At 42.4% G+C, this 18,572-nt stretch overlaps 1 protein-coding gene across 2 annotated transcripts in view; it reads right to left on the bottom strand.

The window, feature by feature from the left end:
* Positions 1 to 18,572, bottom strand: part of LOC106575363 (ubiquitin carboxyl-terminal hydrolase 40) — a 54,842-nt gene continuing 36,270 nt past the window's right edge. For both annotated transcript variants that reach the window (XM_014151846.3, XM_014151847.3), the window contains exons 19-31: positions 5,860 to 5,913; positions 4,183 to 4,358; positions 4,016 to 4,052; positions 3,844 to 3,908; positions 2,883 to 2,957; positions 2,656 to 2,785; positions 2,501 to 2,583; positions 2,301 to 2,419; positions 2,153 to 2,218; positions 1,804 to 2,014; positions 1,603 to 1,698; positions 1,371 to 1,456; positions 1 to 1,203 (exon numbers count right to left, since the gene is read on the bottom strand). In XM_014151846.3, the coding sequence (XP_014007321.3) occupies positions 1,080 to 1,203; positions 1,371 to 1,456; positions 1,603 to 1,698; positions 1,804 to 2,014; positions 2,153 to 2,218; positions 2,301 to 2,419; positions 2,501 to 2,583; positions 2,656 to 2,785; positions 2,883 to 2,957; positions 3,844 to 3,908; positions 4,016 to 4,052; positions 4,183 to 4,358; positions 5,860 to 5,913 (1,322 nt within the window). In that variant the 3' untranslated portion in view covers positions 1 to 1,079. The remainder of the gene's footprint in view (positions 1,204 to 1,370; positions 1,457 to 1,602; positions 1,699 to 1,803; positions 2,015 to 2,152; positions 2,219 to 2,300; positions 2,420 to 2,500; positions 2,584 to 2,655; positions 2,786 to 2,882; positions 2,958 to 3,843; positions 3,909 to 4,015; positions 4,053 to 4,182; positions 4,359 to 5,859; positions 5,914 to 18,572) is intronic.

Below are 18,572 nucleotides of genomic sequence, written 5' to 3'. Positions count from 1 at the left end.
CACCTTGATCTGTTTTATTCTGTATTTAATCCAAAACACAAAAAACTCTCCATCTGTCAAACCTTGCTTCTTGGCACTGACCCACACCACAAGTAGAAGTCATACTGTACTCAAAACTAACTTAAGTTATTCTTACAGCAAATGCAAAAATAAAAACATCAGATTAGTTAGGAAATCAAATAATCTCATAATCCAAAACAAAGTCGCTCGTATTCGCTGTCCAACCGCCATTTCTAAAAGTTATGTATGACATATTAGTTAAATGATCCATTCATTATTTTAACTCCCTGAAGTCCGTCCACACACACCCACTCCATGAAACAAACATAATTATCATATGATTAACGTGATCAACTCCGGTACAGAGGCATGATGGGATACAGAGAAAACACATGGGACTCTTTCCCATGAAAGGAAAATGGCGATAGGGTGAGACCACTAAGCGAAGATGAAGTTAGGAGGGAAAGAAAGGTAGAGCGAGAGAGGGCGCAACAGAGGTAGAGAAATGAGGTAGGGAGGACTATTCTGGACTGAGCTGAATTGTGGCTCGTCCATGTTAAGGCATGAATATAAACCCACTAACTCTTATTAGAAATATAGGTGTATATATTATCTATAATCTACTGGTACATATCTATACCTCTGTGGTGTGTACCATTGCAAACTAATCAGCAGATACTGTAAATACATAACAATATATATGTAATACACCCAGTACTATGAGTGGAAATACTGGTTCCTATTGGATCTCATGTAGAAACACTGGTTCCTATTGGGTCTCATGTAGAGGGGAGAAGGGATCCAGAGGTAGTGACAGAGAGATGAAGGAATAGTCAGAGACTGCAGCTTGTGACATTGAGTAGACAGAGGTCTGTATAGTGAACCTGTAAGTCATCCCACCACCAGACCTACACTAGCAGTAGATAGCAGATCTATGGGGGGTCATGCTGTGTGAACACATTATCAAAAATGTTTGGCGTACAAACAGACGTCCAGAAGATTGTTCATGATGTTGAGCGATGCCACGGTGAGAAAGTCTGTGTGTGCGCATGTGTACTGTATGTGTGTGTGAGGCGAGGCTATCTGAACACCCCCACGTTGATTGACAGGGCCACCTCAGGCTTTCTGGCCTTGATTGGCCCCATCTTCTTCTCTGGTCCCACCCCTCGGTTGGTCTCAACTTCAGCCCCTGCACACTGCCCTCTACAGGAGTAAAAAGGAAATAGTATCAATGTAAAATGTATATATTTACTTATGTATTTATATTAACTTTAACTATAAATACACTTTCTTGTAAAGCTAATGTCATACACGAAAAGCAGTGTCAACACTGTGACCTGAGTCTCATTGGATCTTTTAAGAAGCCCCACCCTTTCCTGCGTTGCTCCTTCTCTTCCCTCAACCTCTGCTCATCCTGTTGGGTGCTAAAGTCCCGGTTATTGTCAATCAACAGGTTCTGTCCAATCAGAAAACACCATGTTACTGTCGACGTATTAGCCAATCAGAAAACCATGTCACATTCAACAAGCAAGTTCTGTCCAATTAAAGCAGAGCAGGCTGGAAAGCAACCAATACGATGAACCATAGAGGTGCATTTGTTACCTTGACACCGATGATGTCACCGTCTTTAAGGTGGAAAGGCGCTCCAAGCAGAGACTCCGCCTTTTTCTTCTTCTTCCGTTTGGACACCTGCTGGCTCTGTGTGCACGCATCATCAACACGCGCCAGGAAGAGTCATACAATAAACCACAGGAGAGTGACAATAAAACATCAGGCTTCCCTCCCTACATCTACATCTCTTACCCAGTTGGAGAAAGTCTCCCAGGTGTGTGTGTGTGGCTGGTGCTTGGCCAGTAGCAGGGAGTCAGGAGAGAGGCCGTATGTTGAGGCCAGGGCAGAGCGTAGCGATCTGGGGGAAGGGTCTCGAGAAGCATCCCAGACCAGTTCCTCTGGAGGGTAGTAACCCCTCTCCCCTGGCACCCCCATCTGGACACGCAGCAACACCTCCTTTGGACTGGGGGAGGGGGGAAATGGGGCAATAAGATGGAGGGAGAGGAAGAAAAGAGCGAGGGAGGGATAACAACAGATCCAGAAATCATGCTTCCGGTATCTGCTTAACTGACCAATGAGAGTAGAATAACCCCAGGCTTACCCAAGATCCTCTTCTCTCAGTAGCTGCTGCACACAAAACTCCACCCCACTGCTCAACTTCAACTTCCTGTGAACAGATACTTGTTGTTGAGAAAAAGAAAGGTACGAGAGGAGATGGGCAGACGTGAGAGGGAGGAGTGTGTGTGTACCTGAGTGTGTGTTGTTGTCCTCTGAGGATACATGTTAGTCTCTGTCCCTCCAGCTGCCACACACGCAGAAACGCAGGAGTGGGCACACACACATACTGCAGCGCCGGCAGGGTCAGCACCTAACACACAGAGTATTAACACACACAGCATGGACATACACTCGCTAGAAGGAGCAGTATCAACACACACACACAGACTACCTGAGTCTTCAGCTCTTCCAGTGTAGCCTCCTCTGAGATCTCCACCTGTCCCACAGTCCTCAGCTCCACCATGGCTCCGCCCACTAAACACACACACATTTTAACCAGTGAACTTGGTTTCATACTGTGTGTGTGTGTGTGTGTGTGTGTCTCACCTGCAGTCATGACCTCCAACCTCTGACCCTCCGTGGACACCGCGGCCATGCCGTTGACCTCTGTTTCCATAGAGACAACGGGGTAGGCGCTCGGCTCCAAATACAGCCAGACTGACAGCTTCAGAAAACCCTGAGAGAGAGAGAGGGGGGGGGGGGGGACGTGAGAGAGGGAATACGTGTCTGTAGAGAGTAAATGGGGTTGTAAGAGAACAGGAAGTTGAGTGTACCTTGGGAGGAAGTCGTCCCTCAGTAATCACCAGAGTGTCTCCATGACTCATCTTCAGCTCTGAGAGAGACGCCTCCTGGGGAAGAAACGAGAGAGATTGTGGCAGTGAGTGAAAAAGAGAGCGGAAAATGTATCCCACTTCCTGATTTCGCTGAACCAATAATTTATTAGGACCCAGGGATTATCGTGAGAATAACACTCGACTATGGCCTGTTCTTAAGCCTGACGCGAAGCGGAGGTCCGAGGAAACGGCCCTTAGGACGGTGTTATTCACGATAATCCCCGGGTTCGAGGGCCCTTATTGCTTTAACAAAACAATTGCCGACCTATAAAAAAAGATGAACCTGTTTTCATAAAAAATATATATGTTTTAATGAGTACATTTGTTTTATTTCATCCTTCCACCAGACGATATAGTCCAGGCAAAAGCCAGTCGTTAGTTCTGAGATTCTGAAGTTGTCAGCCAAGCGGGCTGGTCGTCCGTTCTAAGAAAAACACTTTTTGTTATGCAAGTTGGCTTCTTCTCCTTTGCCAACTAGTCAACTAAAGCGAACACACAATTATGTTAAGCAGCTGAACTGACAGCAAACTATGCGCATTTCCGTTTGTATTACCTTTACCTCTATTGCCATTTCTTTGGATATATCCATTATAATGAGTCTCCTCTGGACACGATCATTCTCTATGGCACGGTGGAGATCGCAAACAAAAAAACCTGCAACGTTGTTGCACAGGTCGGCGGGGCAGGCAACAAGGCTTAGACAAACCTCAATGGTTGAGACATTTTTGTCCCAGGGGAGATCAAGCTTATTAATTGCCTGGCTGGGCTGTGGGACGATGAAGGAGCATTGATAACTCAAATTAAACTGTTAACAGGCATTACCCGGGGGATTGTCATGAATAACTCCCTGTATCAACCAATCAGCATCCAAACAACCAGTTTTATCATTCTGGTTACTGACCTCGTCCATCAAAGCCTCTCCCACCTCCTCACACCAGTCCAGCCTCCTTAGATGCCAACCGTCCCCTGTACACACAACACACACACACCATTAACCCGACACCATTACCCTTACACCATTAACCCGACACCATTAACACAAATGCACACACTCTATAATCCAATAGTTTTACCTTCAAGTCTTGCTGACTCCAACATTTTCTTCAGACACTACAATAGGATGTATGGATAGGATTAGCACTCATTAGCAGAGAACCAGATACACTGTCTGACAGAGAGACAGACACACGCAGGCAGATAGACCAACCAGCAGACCAAACGATACGCAGTCATTCCCCACCTGTTTAACTGTGCTGGACCGCTCTACAATGATTTCCCCCTCCAAGCCAGAGGAGGGTGCTGTCCCCACGCTGAAGTACAGGAACATCTGTGTGTCTTTGGGGGCCGTTCCAGGACAGAGGGACAGGGAGGTCATCAGCCTAACCCCAGCGTCACGAACACTCAGCTCCTCACACACTGGGGGAGGCAACACACAAACACAAACAGGGCTTGACATTCAGGTAAATTACCAGTGGCACACCGGGCCATTGCCAAATGAAAGCCACTGCCCCCCCAAAAAATCAATGTCAGGTGATTTTATCTTTAGTTTGCAGGCTGAGCAAGCTAACCTATAATAACCTACCACCCATACACAAATAATTACATTTTACTTGACAATATCACATTTAAATTGATTGATTGGAGGGAAAAATAAAACTTCCCGCAATCTCAAAAAGGGTGTTGTGTTATTGTTGCGATTTTGAACAGTCAGCAGGCTACAGTTGTAGGGCCAATAAAATCAGTTTTATCTTTAGCTACAGTTGTAGGGCCAATAAAATCAGTTGTATCTTTAGCTACAGTTGTAGGGCCAATTAAATCAGTTTTATCTTTAGCTACAGTTGTAGGGCCAATAAAATCAGTTGTATCTTTAGCTACAGTTGTAGGGCCAATTAAATCAGTTTTATCTTTAGCTACAGTTGTAGGGCCAATAAAATCAGTTGTATCTTTAGCTACAGTTGTAGGGCCAATTAAATCAGTTTTATCTTTAGCTACAGTTGTAGGGCCAATAAAATCAGTTGTATCTTTAGCTACAGTTGTAGGGCCAATTAAATCAGTTTTATCTTTACCTACAGTTCGTTTTTCCCGGTTTCCGAGTTCTCAGGTTTTCACTATCAAAATCACACTGTATTTATTTATTTATAGAAAAACAACAAAAATTGAATATTTTAAGTCCCAACAATGCTTATGTTTATTTTTTATTAAATTGCTCACCTTGCAAGAGACCATTGTGTTTGTCTAGCAGTGTAGAGCTACTGTACCATGGAGCCTACAATATACATGTGATGGCAAAACAAATGCCCACCCTATTGACACAAATCTTCTTGAAAGAACTGTGCCAGGTAGGCCTCCTGTGTAGTCAACATTTAACTGGGAAGGTTATGGAAAGCCTTGAGATACGGTCATTCAAACAGAGCATGATGACGAAACTGTGCATTGCAAAGATTTAACCAAGACTTGGGCCAAACATCTTAAAAACTTGTTTTACATACCCATTGTTGCCTTATAGTATCTGTCAGTAAATGCTAAGTTGAAACATCTTTCCTACATACCCTACCAGCAACCATACTACTGTTCTTCTTCTGTGTGCCGCTCCACACGACAACCAGTGGCGAGCTGCTCACTCTTGCTGCCCGACAGATGAACTAGTCCGTGAGCGTGTGATAATCTACATAACAAACTAACAGCTTTGGGAATGTGTCTGTTTTTTCAACAATTATACATATAATCTAGATTGAAAATATCATTATTACAATATTACTTTGGGGGGTCATTGACGTGGCGGTTTGACTGGCCCGGAGGGCTTCCAAAACCTCCCCGGGCCAGCAGGCAGCCCTGTATGTTGAGCCCTGCATCAATACATATAACTCTTACTTCGTCTTAATTGTTTGTATGTGTTAATGTGTGAGCGTCATAGTACCTGGGGGCAGGAGTTTCCCTGTACGGTCCACCTGCCTCAGACAGCATGCCACACCTGGACAGAGATACACACACCAGTGAAGAGACAACAAACACGTATCTACCATAATAATACTGTCTGTATTAGGAGTGGTAACAGTGACAGTATCTGACCTATAGCTGCTGCTATTAGGAGTGGTAACAGTATCTGACCTATAGCTGCTGCTATTGGGAGTGGTATTCAACCTTCCCAAGTTCTCTCACGTCACCCCGCTCCTCCGCTCTCTCCACTGGCTTCCAGTTGAAGCTCGCATCCGCTACAAGACCATGGTGATTGCCTACGGAGCTGTGAAGGGAACGGCACCTCCATACCTTCAGGCTCTGATCAGGCCCTACACCCAAACAAGGGCACTGCGTTCATCCACCACTGGCCTGCTGGCCCCCCTACCTCTGAGGAAGCACAGTTCCCGCTCAGCCCAGTCAAAACTGTTCGCTGCTCTGGCACCCCAATGGTGGAACAAGCTCCCTCACGAGTCAATCACCACCTTCCGGAGACACCTGAAACCCCACCTCTTTAAGGAATACCTAGGATAGGATAAAGTAATCCTTCTAACCCCCCCCCCCCCTTAAAAGATTTAGATGCACTATTGTAAAGTGGTTGTTCCACTGGATATCATAAGGTGAATGCACCAATTTGTAAGTCGCTCTGGATAAGAGCGTCTGCTAAATGACTTAAATGTAATGTAAATGTAATAATAACAGTATCTGACCTATAGCTGCTGCTATTAGGAGTGGTAACAGTATCTGACCTATAGCTGCTGCTATTAGGAGTGGTAATAATAACAGTATCTGACATATAGCTGCTGCTATTAGGAGTGGTAACAGTATCTGACCTATAGCTGCTGCTATTGGGAGTGGTAATAATAACAGTATCTGAACTATAGCTGCTGCTATTAGGAGTGGTAATAATAACAGTATCTGACCTATAGCTGCTGCTATTAGGACTGGTAACAGTATCTGACCTATAGCTGCTGCTATTAGGAGTGGTAACAGTATCTGACCTATAGCTGCTGCTATTAGGAGTGGTAATAATAACAGTATCTGACCTATAGCTGCTGCTATTAGGAGTGGTAACAGTATCTGACCTATAGCTGATGCTATTAGGAGTGGTAATAATAACAGTATCTGACCTATAGCTGCTGCTATTAGGAGTGGTAACAGTATCTGACCTATAGCTGCTGCTATTAGGAGCGGTAATAATAACAGTATCTGACCTATAGCTGCTGCTATTAGGAGTGGTAACAGTATCTGACCTATAGCTGCTGCTTTTAGGAGTGGTAACAGTATCGGACCTATAGCTGCTGCTATTAGGAGTGGTAACAGTATCTGACCTATAGCTGCTGCTATTAGGAGTGGTAACAGTATCTGACCTATAGCTGCTGCTATTAGGAGTGGCAACAGTATCTGACCTATAGCTGCTGCTATTAGGAGTGGTAACAGTATCTGACCTATAGCTGCTGCTATTAGGAGTGGTAACAGTATCTGACCTATAGCTGCTGCTATTAGGAGTGGTAATAATAACAGTATCTGACCTATAGCTGATGCTATTAGGAGTGGTAATAATAACAGTATCTGACCTATAGCTGCTGCTATTAGGAGTGGTAACAGTATCTGACCTATAGCTGCTGCTATTAGGAGCGGTAATAATAACAGTATCTGACCTATAGCTGCTGCTATTAGGAGTGGTAATAATAACAGTATCTGACCTATAGCTGCTGCTATTAGGAGTGGTAATAATAACAGTATCTGACCTATAGCTGCTGCTATTAGGAGTGGTAACAGTATCTGACCTATAGCTGCTGCTATCAGGAGTGGTAACAGTATCTGACCTATAGTTGCTGCTATTAGGAGTGGTAATAATAACAGTATCTGACCTACAGCTGCTGCTATTAGGAGTGGTAACAGTATCTGACCTATAGCTGCTGCTATTAGGAGTGGTAACAGTATCTGACCTATAGCTGATGCTATTAGGAGTGGTAACAGTATCTGACCTATAGCTGCTGCTATTGGGAGTGGTAATAATAACAGTATCTGAACTATAGCTGCTGCTATTAGGAGTGGTAACAGTATCTGACCTATAGCTGCTGCTATTGGGAGTGGTAATAATAACAGTATCTGACCTATAGCTGCAGCTATTAGGAGTGGTAACAGTATCTGACCTATAGCTGCTGCTATTAGGAGTGGTAACAGTATCTGACCTATAGCTGCTGCTATTAGGAGTGATAATAATAACAGTATCTGACCTATAGCTGCTGCTATTAGGAGTGGTAACAGTATCTGACCTATAGTTGCTGCTATTAGGAGTGGTAATAATAACAGTATCTGACCTATAGCTGCTGCTATTAGGAGTGGTAACAGTATCTGACCTATAGCTGCTGCTATTAGGAGTGGTAATAATAACAGTATCTGACCTAAAGCTGCTGCTATTAGGAGTGGTAACAGTATCAGACCTATAGCTGCTGCTATTAGGAGTGGTAACAGTATCTGACCTATAGCTGCTGCTATTAGGAGTGGTAATAATAACAGTATCAGACCTATAGCTGCTGCTATTAGGAGTGATAATAATAACAGTATCTGACCTATAGCTGCTGCTATTAGGAGTGGTAATAATAACAGTATCTGATCTATAGCTGCTGCTATTAGGAGTGGTAATAATAACAGTATCTGAACTATAGCTGCTGCTATTAGGAGTGGTAACAGTATCTGACCTATAGCTGCTGCTATTAGGAGTGGTAATAATAACAGTATCTGACCTATAGCTGCTGCTATTAGGAGTGGTAACAGTATCAGACCTATAGCTGCTGCTATTAGGAGTGGTAATAATAACAGTATCTGACCTATAGCTGCTGCTATTAGGAGTGGTAACAGTATCTGACCTATAGCTGCTGCTATTAGGAGTGGTAATAATAACAGTAGCTGACCTATAGCTGCTGCTATTAGGAGTGGTAATGATAACAGTATCTGACCTATAGCTGCTGCTATTAGGAGTGGTAATAGTATCTGACCTACAGCTGCTGCTATTAGGAGTGGTAACAGTATCTGACCTATAGCTGCTGCTATTAGGAGTGGTAACAGTATCTGACCTATAGCTGCTGCTATTAGGAGTGGTAACAGTATCTGACCTATAGTTGCTGCTATTAGGAGTGGTAATAATAACAGTATCTGACCTATAGCTGCTGCTATTAGGAGTGGTAATAATAACAGTATCTGACCTATAGCTGCTGCTATTAGGAGTGGTAACAGTATCTGACCTATAGTTGCTGCTATTAGGAGTGGTAACAGTATCTGACCTATAGTTGCTGCTATTAGGAGTGGTAATAATAACAGTATCTGACCTATAGCTGCTGCTATTAGGAGTGGTAACAGTATCTGACCTATAGCTGCTGCTATTAGGAGTGGTAACAGTATCTGACCTATAGTTGCTGCTATTAGGAGTGGTAATAATAACAGTATCTGACCTATAGCTGCTGCTATTAGGAGTGGTAATAATAACAGTATCTGACCTATAGCTGCTGCTATTAGGAGTGGTAACAGTATCTGACCTAAAGCTGCTGCTATTAGGAGTGGTAACAGTATCAGACCTATAGCTGCTGCTATTAGGAGTGGTAACAGTATCTGACCTATAGTTGCTGCTATTAGGAGTGGTAACAGTATCTGACCTATAGCTGCTGCTATTAGGAGTGGTAATAATAACAGTATCTGACCTATAGCTGCTGCTATTAGGAGTGGTAACAGTATCTGACCTATAGCTGCTGCTATTAGGAGTGGTAATAATAACAGTAGCTGACCTATAGCTGCTGCTATTAGGAGTGGTAATGATAACAGTATCTGACCTATAGCTGCTGCTATTAGGAGTGGTAATAGTATCTGACCTACAGCTGCTGCTATTAGGAGTGGTAACAGTATCTGACCTATAGCTGCTGCTATTAGGAGTGGTAACAGTATCTGACCTATAGCTGCTGCTATTTGGAGTGGTAATAATAACAGTATCTGACCTATAGCTGCTGCTATTAGGAGTGGTAACAGTATCTGACCTAAAGCTGCTGCTATTAGGAGTGGTAACAGTATCAGACCTATAGCTGCTGCTATTAGGAGTGGAAACAGTATCTGACCTATAGCTGCTGCTATTAGGAGTGGTAATAATAACAGTATCTGACCTATAGCTGCTGCTATTAGGAGTGGTAATGATAACAGTATCTGACCTATAGCTGCTGCTATTAGGAGTGGTAACAGTATCTGACCTACAGCTGCTGCTATTAGCAGTGCTAACAGTATCTGACGTATAGCTGCTGCTATTAGGAGTGGTAACAGTATCTGACCTATAGCTGCTGCTATTAGGAGTGGTAATAATAACAGTATCTGACCTATAGCTGCTGCTATTAGGAGTGGTAACAGTATCTGACCTATAGCTGCTGCTATTAGGAGTGGTAACAGTATCTGACCTATAGCTGCTGCTATTAGGAGTGGTAATAATAACATTATCTGACCTATAGCTGCTGCTATTAGGAGTGGTAATAATAACAGTATCTGACCTATAGCTGCTGCTATTAGGAGTGGTAACAGTATCTGACCTATAGCTGCTGCTATTTGGAGTGGTAATAATAACAGTATCTGACCTATAGCTGCTGCTATTAGGAGTGGTAACAGTATCTGACCTATAGCTGCTGCTATTTGGAGTGGTAATAATAACAGTATCTGACCTATAGCTGCTGCTATTAGGAGTGGTAACAATAACAGTATCTGACCTATAGCTGCTGCTATTAGGAGTGGTAATAATAACAGTATCTGACCTATAGCTGCTGCTATTAGGAGTGGTAACAGTATCTGACCTATAGTTGCTGCTATTAGGAGTGGTAATAATAACAGTATCTGACCTATAGCTGCTGCTATTAGGAGTGGTAATAATAACAGTATCTGACGTATAGCTGCTGCTATTAGGAGTGGTAACAGTATCTGACCTATAGCTGCTGCTATTAGGAGTGGTAACAGTATCTGACCTATAGCTGCTGCTATTAGGAGTGGTAACAATAACAGTATCTGACCTATAGCTGCTGCTATTAGGAGTGGTAATAATAACAGTATCTGACCTATAGCTGCTGCTATTAGGAGTGGTAATAATAACAGTATCTGACCTATAGCTGCTGCTATTAGGAGTGGTAATAATAACAGTATCTGACCTGTAGCTGCTGCTATTAGGAGTGGTAACAGTATCTGACCTATAGCTGCTGCTATTAGGAGTGGTAACAATATCTGACCTATAGCTGCTGCTATTAGGAGTGGTAACAGTATCTGACCTATAGCTGCTGCTATTAGGAGTGGTAACAGTATCTGACCTATAGCTGCTGCTATTAGGAGTGGTAATAATAACAGTATCTGACCTGTAGCTGCTGCTATTAGGAGTGGTAACAGTATCTGACCTATAGCTGCTGCTATTAGGAGTGGTAACAGTATCTGACCTATAGCTGCTGCTATTAGGAGTGGTAATAATAACAGTATCTGACCTATAGCTGCTGCTATTAGGAGTGGTAACAGTATCTGACATATAGCTGCTGCTATTAGGAGTGGTAACAGTATCTGACATATAGCTGCTGCTATTAGGAGTGGTAACAGTATCTGACATATAGCTGCTGCTATTAGGAGTGGTAACAATAACAGTATCTGACCTATAGCTGCTGCTATTAGGAGTGGTAATAATAACAGTATCTGACCTATAGCTGCTGCTATTAGGAGTGGTAATAATAACAGTATCTGACCTATAGCTGCTGCTATTAGGAGTGGTAATGATAACAGTATCTGACCTATAGCTGCTGCTATTAGGAGTGGTAATGATAACAGTATCTGACCTATAGCTGCTGCTATTAGGAGTGGTAACAGTATCTGACCTATAGCTGCTGCTATTAGGAGTGGTAACAGTATCTGACCTATAGCTGCTGCTATTAGGAGTGGTAATAATAACAGTATCTGACCTGTAGCTGCTGCTATTAGGAGTGGTAACAGTATCTGACCTATAGCTGCTGCTATTAGGAGTGGTAACAATATCTGACCTATAGCTGCTGCTATTAGGAGTGGTAACAGTATCTGACCTATAGCTGCTGCTATTAGGAGTGGTAACAGTATCTGACCTATAGCTGCTGCTATTAGGAGTGGTAATAATAACAGTATCTGACCTGTAGCTGCTGCTATTAGGAGTGGTAACAGTATCTGACCTATAGCTGCTGCTATTAGGAGTGGTAACAGTATCTGACCTATAGCTGCTGCTATTAGGAGTGGTAATAATAACAGTATCTGACCTATAGCTGCTGCTATTAGGAGTGGTAACAGTATCTGACATATAGCTGCTGCTATTAGGAGTGGTAACAGTATCTGACATATAGCTGCTGCTATTAGGAGTGGTAACAGTATCTGACATATAGCTGCTGCTATTAGGAGTGGTAACAGTATCTGACCTATAGCTGCTGCTATTAGGAGTGATAATAATAACAGTATCTGACCTATAGCTGCTGCTATTAGGAGTGGTAACAGTATCTGACCTATAGCTGCTGCTATTAGGAGTGGAAACAGTATCTGACCTATAGCTGCTGCTATTAGGAGTGGTAATAATAACAGTATCTGACCTATAGCTGCTGCTATTAGGAGTGGTAATGATAACAGTATCTGACCTATAGCTGCTGCTATTAGGAGTGGTAATAATAACAGTATCTGACCTATAGCTGCTGCTATTAGCAGTGCTAACAGTATCTGACCTATAGCTGCTGCTATTAGGAGTGGTAACAGTATCTGACATATAGCTGCTGCTATTAGGAGTGGTAACAGTATCTGACCTATAGCTGCTGCTATTAGGAGTGATAATAATAACAGTATCTGACCTATAGCTGCTGCTATTTGGAGTGGTAATAATAACAGTATCTGACCTATAGCTGCTGCTATTAGGAGTGGTAACAGTATCTGACCTATAGCTGCTGCTATTAGGAGTGGTAATAATAACAGTATCTGACCTATAGCTGCTGCTATTAGGAGTGGTAACAGTATCTGACCTATAGCTGCTGCTATTAGGAGTGGTAACAGTATCTGACCTATAGCTGCTGCTATTAGGAGTGGTAACAGTATCTGACCTATAGCTGCTGCTATTAGGAGTGGTAACAGTATCTGACCTATAGCTGCTGCTATTAGGAGTGGTAACAATAACAGTATCTGACCTATAGCTGCTGCTATTAGGAGTGGTAATAATAACAGTATCTGACCTGTAGCTGCTGCTATTAGGAGTGGTAACAGTATCTGACCTATAGCTGCTGCTATTAGGAGTGGTAACAATATCTGACCTATAGCTGCTGCTATTAGGAGTGGTAACAGTATCTGACCTATAGCTGCTGCTATTAGGAGTGGTAACAGTATCTGACCTATAGCTGCTGCTATTAGGAGTGGTAATAATAACAGTATCTGACCTGTAGCTGCTGCTATTAGGAGTGGTAACAGTATCTGACCTATAGCTGCTGCTATTAGGACTGGTAATAATAACAGTATCTGACCTATAGCTGCTGCTATTAGGAGTGGTAACAGTATCTGACATATAGCTGCTGCTATTAGGAGTGGTAACAGTATCTGACATATAGCTGCTGCTATTAGGAGTGGTAACAGTATCTGACATATAGCTGCTGCTATTAGGAGTGGTAACAGTATCTGACCTATAGCTGCTGCTATTAGGAGTGATAATAATAACAGTATCTGACCTAAAGCTGCTGCTATTAGGAGTGGTAATAATAACAGTATCTGACCTGTAGCTGCTGCTATTAGGAGTGGTAATAATAACAGTATCTGACCTATAGCTGCTGCTATTAGGAGTGGTAACAGTATCTGACCTATAGCTGCTGCTATTAGGAGTGGTAACAGTATCTGACCTATAGCTGCTGCTATTAGGAGTGGTAACAGTATCTGACCTATAGCTGCTGCTATTAGGAGTGGTAACAGTATCTGACCTATAGCTGCTGCTATTAGGAGTGGTAATAATAACAGTATCTGACCTAAAGCTGCTGCTATTAGGAGTGGTAATAATAACAGTATCTGACCTATAGCTGCTGCTATTAGGACTGGTAACAGTATCTGACCTATAGCTGCTGCTATTAGGAGTGGTAATAATAACAGTATCTGACCTATAGCTGCTGCTATTAGGAGTGGTAACAGTATCAGACCTATAGCTGCTGCTATTAGGAGTGGTAACAGTATCTGACCTATAGTTGCTGCTATTAGGAGTGGTAACAGTATCTGACCTATAGCTGCTGCTATTAGGAGTGGTAATAATAACAGTATCTGACCTATAGCTGCTGCTATTAGGAGTGGTAACAGTATCTGACCTATAGCTGCTGCTATTAGGAGTGGTAATAATAACAGTAGCTGACCTATAGCTGCTGCTATTAGGAGTGGTAATGATAACAGTATCTGACTTATAGCTGCTGCTATTAGGAGTGGTAATAGTATCTGACCTACAGCTGCTGCTATTAGGAGTGGTAACAGTATCTGACCTATAGCTGCTGCTATTAGGAGTGGTAACAGTATCTGACCTATAGCTGCTGCTATTAGGAGTGGTAACAGTATCTGACCTATAGCTGCTGCTATTTGGAGTGGTAATAATAACAGTATCTGACCTATAGCTGCTGCTATTAGGAGTGGTAACAGTATCTGACCTAAAGCTGCTGCTATTAGGAGTGGTAACAGTATCAGACCTATAGCTGCTGCTATTAGGAGTGGAAACAGTATCTGACCTATAGCTGCTGCTATTAGGAGTGGTAATAATAACAGTATCTGACCTATAGCTGCTGCTATTAGGAGTGGTAATGATAACAGTATCTGACCTATAGCTGCTGCTATTAGGAGTGGTAACAGTATCTGACCTACAGCTGCTGCTATTAGCAGTGCTAACAGTATCTGAACTATAGCTGCTGCTATTAGGAGTGGTAACAGTATCTGACCTATAGCTGCTGCTATTAGGAGTGGTAACAGTATCTGACCTATAGCTGCTGCTATTAGGAGTGGTAACAGTATCTGACCTATAGCTGCTGCTATTAGGAGTGGTAACAGTATCTGACCTATAGCTGCTGCTATTAGGAGTGGTAACAATAACAGTATCTGACCTATAGCTGCTGCTATTAGGAGTGGTAATAATAACAGTATCTGACCTATAGCTGCTGCTATTAGGAGTGGTAACAGTATCAGACCTATAGCTGCTGCTATTAGGAGTGGTAACAGTATCTGACCTATAGCTGCTGCTATTAGGAGTGGTAATAATAACATTATCTGACCTATAGCTGCTGCTATTAGGAGTGGTAATAATAACAGTATCTGACCTATAGCTGCTGCTATTAGGAGTGGTAACAGTATCTGACCTATAGCTGCTGCTATTAGGAGTGGTAACAATATCTGACCTATAGCTGCTGCTATTAGGAGTGGTAACAGTATCTGACCTATAGCTGCTGCTATTAGGAGTGGTAACAGTATCTGACCTATAGCTGCTGCTATTAGGAGTGGTAATAATAACAGTATCTGACCTGTAGCTGCTGCTATTAGGAGTGGTAACAGTATCTGACCTATAGCTTCTGCTATTAGGAGTGGTAATAATAACAGTATCTGACCTATAGCTGCTGCTATTAGGAGTGGTAACAGTATCTGACATATAGCTGCTGCTATTAGGAGTGGTAACAGTATCTGACATATAGCTGCTGCTATTAGGAGTGGTAACAGTATCTGACATATAGCTGCTGCTATTAGGAGTGGTAACAGTATCTGACATATAGCTGCTGCTATTAGGAGTGGTAACAGTATCTGACCTATAGCTGCTGCTATTAGGAGTGATAACAATAACAGTATCTGACCTATAGCTGCTGCTATTAGGAGTGGTAACAGTATCTGACCTATAGCTGCTGCTATTAGGAGTGGTAACAGTATCAGACCTATAGCTGCTGCTATTAGGAGTGGTAATAATAACAGTATCTGACCTATAGCTGCTGCTATTAGGAGTGATAATAATAACAGTATCTGACCTATAGCTGCTGCTATTAGGAGTGATAATAATAACAGTATCTGATCTATAGCTGCTGCTATTAGGAGTGGTAACAGTATCTGACCTATAGCTGCTGCTATTAGGAGTGGTAATAATAACAGTATCAGACCTATAGCTGCTGCTATTAGGAGTGATAATAATAACAGTATCTGATCTATAGCTGCTGCTATTAGGAGTGGTAACAGTATCTGACCTATAGCTGCTGCTATTAGGAGTGGTAACAGTATCTGACCTATAGCTGCTGCTATTAGGAGTGGTAACAGTATCTGACCTATAGCTGCTGCTATTAGGAGTGGTAACAGTATCTGACCTATAGCTGCTGCTATTAGGAGTGGTAACAATAACAGTATCTGACCTATAGCTGCTGCTATTAGGAGTGGTAATAATAACAGTATCTGACGTATAGCTGCTGCTATTAGGAGTGGTAACAGTATCTGACCTATAGCTGCTGCTATTAGGAGTGGTAACAGTATCTGACCTATAGCTGCTGCTATTAGGAGTGGTAACAGTATCTGACCTATAGCTGCTGCTATTAGGAGTGGTAACAGTATCTGACCTATAGCTGCTGCTATTAGGAGTGGTAACAGTATCTGACCTATAGCTGCTGCTATTAGGAGTGGTAACAATAACAGTATCTGACCTATAGCTGCTGCTATTAGGAGTGGTAATAATAACAGTATCTGACCTATAGCTGCTGCTATTAGGAGTGGTAATAATAACAGTATCTGACCTATAGCTGCTGCTATTAGGAGTGGTAATAATAACAGTATCTGACCTATAGCTGCTGCTATTAGGAGTGGTAACAGTATCTGACCTATAGCTGCTGCTATTAGGAGTGGTAACAATATCTGACCTATAGCTGCTGCTATTAGGAGTGGTAACAGTATCTGACCTATAGCTGCTGCTATTAGGAGTGGTAACAATATCTGACCTATAGCTGCTGCTATTAGGAGTGGTAACAGTATCTGACCTATAGCTGCTGCTATTAGGAGTGGTAACAGTATCTGACCTATAGCTGCTGCTATTAGGAGTGGTAATAATAACAGTATCTGACCTGTAGCTGCTGCTATTAGGAGTGGTAACAGTATCTGACCTATAGCTGCTGCTATTAGGAGTGGTAATAATAACAGTATCTGACCTATAGCTGCTGCTATTAGGAGTGGTAACAGTATCTGACATATAGCTGCTGAAATTAGGAGTGGTAACAGTATCTGACATATAGCTGCTGCTATTAGGAGTGGTAACAGTATCTGACATATAGCTGCTGCTATTAGGAGTGGTAACAGTATCTGACCTATAGCTGCTGCTATTAGGAGTGATAATAATAACAGTATCTGACCTATAGCTGCTGCTATTAGGAGTGATAATAATAACAGTATCTGACCTATAGCTGCTGCTATTAGGAGTGGAAACAGTATCTGACCTATAGCTGCTGCTATTAGGAGTGGTAATAATAACAGTATCTGACCTATAGCTGCTGCTATTAGGAGTGGTAATGATAACAGTATCTGACCTATAGCTGCTGCTATTAGGAGTGGTAACAGTATCTGACCTACAGCTGCTGCTATTAGCAGTGCTAACAGTATCTGACCTATAGCTGCTGCTATTTGGAGTGGTAATAATAACAGTATCTGACCTATAGCTGCTGCTATTAGGAGTGGTAACAGTATCTGACCTATAGCTGCTGCTATTAGGAGTGGTAATAATAACAGTATCTGACCTATAGCTGCTGCTATTAGGAGTGGTAACAGTATCTGACCTATAGCTGCTGCTATTAGGAGTGGTAACAGTATCTGACCTATAGCTGCTGCTATTAGGAGTGGTAACAGTATCTGACCTATAGCTGCTGCTATTAGGAGTGGTAACAGTATCTGACCTATAGCTGCTGCTATTAGGAGTGGTAACAATAACAGTATCTGACCTATAGCTGCTGCTATTAGGAGTGGTAATAATAACAGTATCTGACCTATAGCTGCTGCTATTAGGAGTGGTAATAATAACAGTATCTGACCTATAGCTGCTGCTATTAGGAGTGATAATAATAACAGTATCTGACCTATAGCTGCTGCTATTAGGAGTGGTAATAATAACAGTATCTGACCTGTAGCTGCTGCTATTAGGAGTGGTAACAGTATCTGACCTATAGCTGCTGCTATTAGGAGTGGTAACAATATCTGACCTATAGCTGCTGCTATTAGGAGTGGTAACAGTATCTGACCTATAGCTGCTGCTATTAGGAGTGGTAACAGTATCTGACCTATAGCTGCTGCTATTAGGAGTGGTAATAATAACAGTATCTGACCTGTAGCTGCTGCTATTAGGAGTGGTAACAGTATCTGACCTATAGCTGCTGCTATTAGGAGTGGTAATAATAACAGTATCTGACCTATAGCTGCTGCTATTAGGAGTGGTAACAGTATCTGACATATAGCTGCTGCTATTAGGAGTGGTAACAGTATCTGACATATAGCTGCTGCTATTAGGAGTGGTAACAGTATCTGACATATAGCTGCTGCTATTAGGAGTGGTAACAGTATCTGACCTATAGCTGCTGCTATTAGGAGTGATAATAATAACAGTATCTGACCTAAAGCTGCTGCTATTAGGAGTGATAATAATAACAG

The sequence above is a fragment of the Salmo salar genome, chromosome 17 (assembly GCF_965601325.2).
Source record: "Salmo salar chromosome 17, fSalSal1, whole genome shotgun sequence".
Classification (NCBI taxonomy): domain Eukaryota; kingdom Metazoa; phylum Chordata; class Actinopteri; order Salmoniformes; family Salmonidae; genus Salmo; species Salmo salar.
The sequence above is the reverse complement of the archived record's forward strand: the minus strand, read 5'-3'. Positions and strand labels throughout refer to the sequence as shown.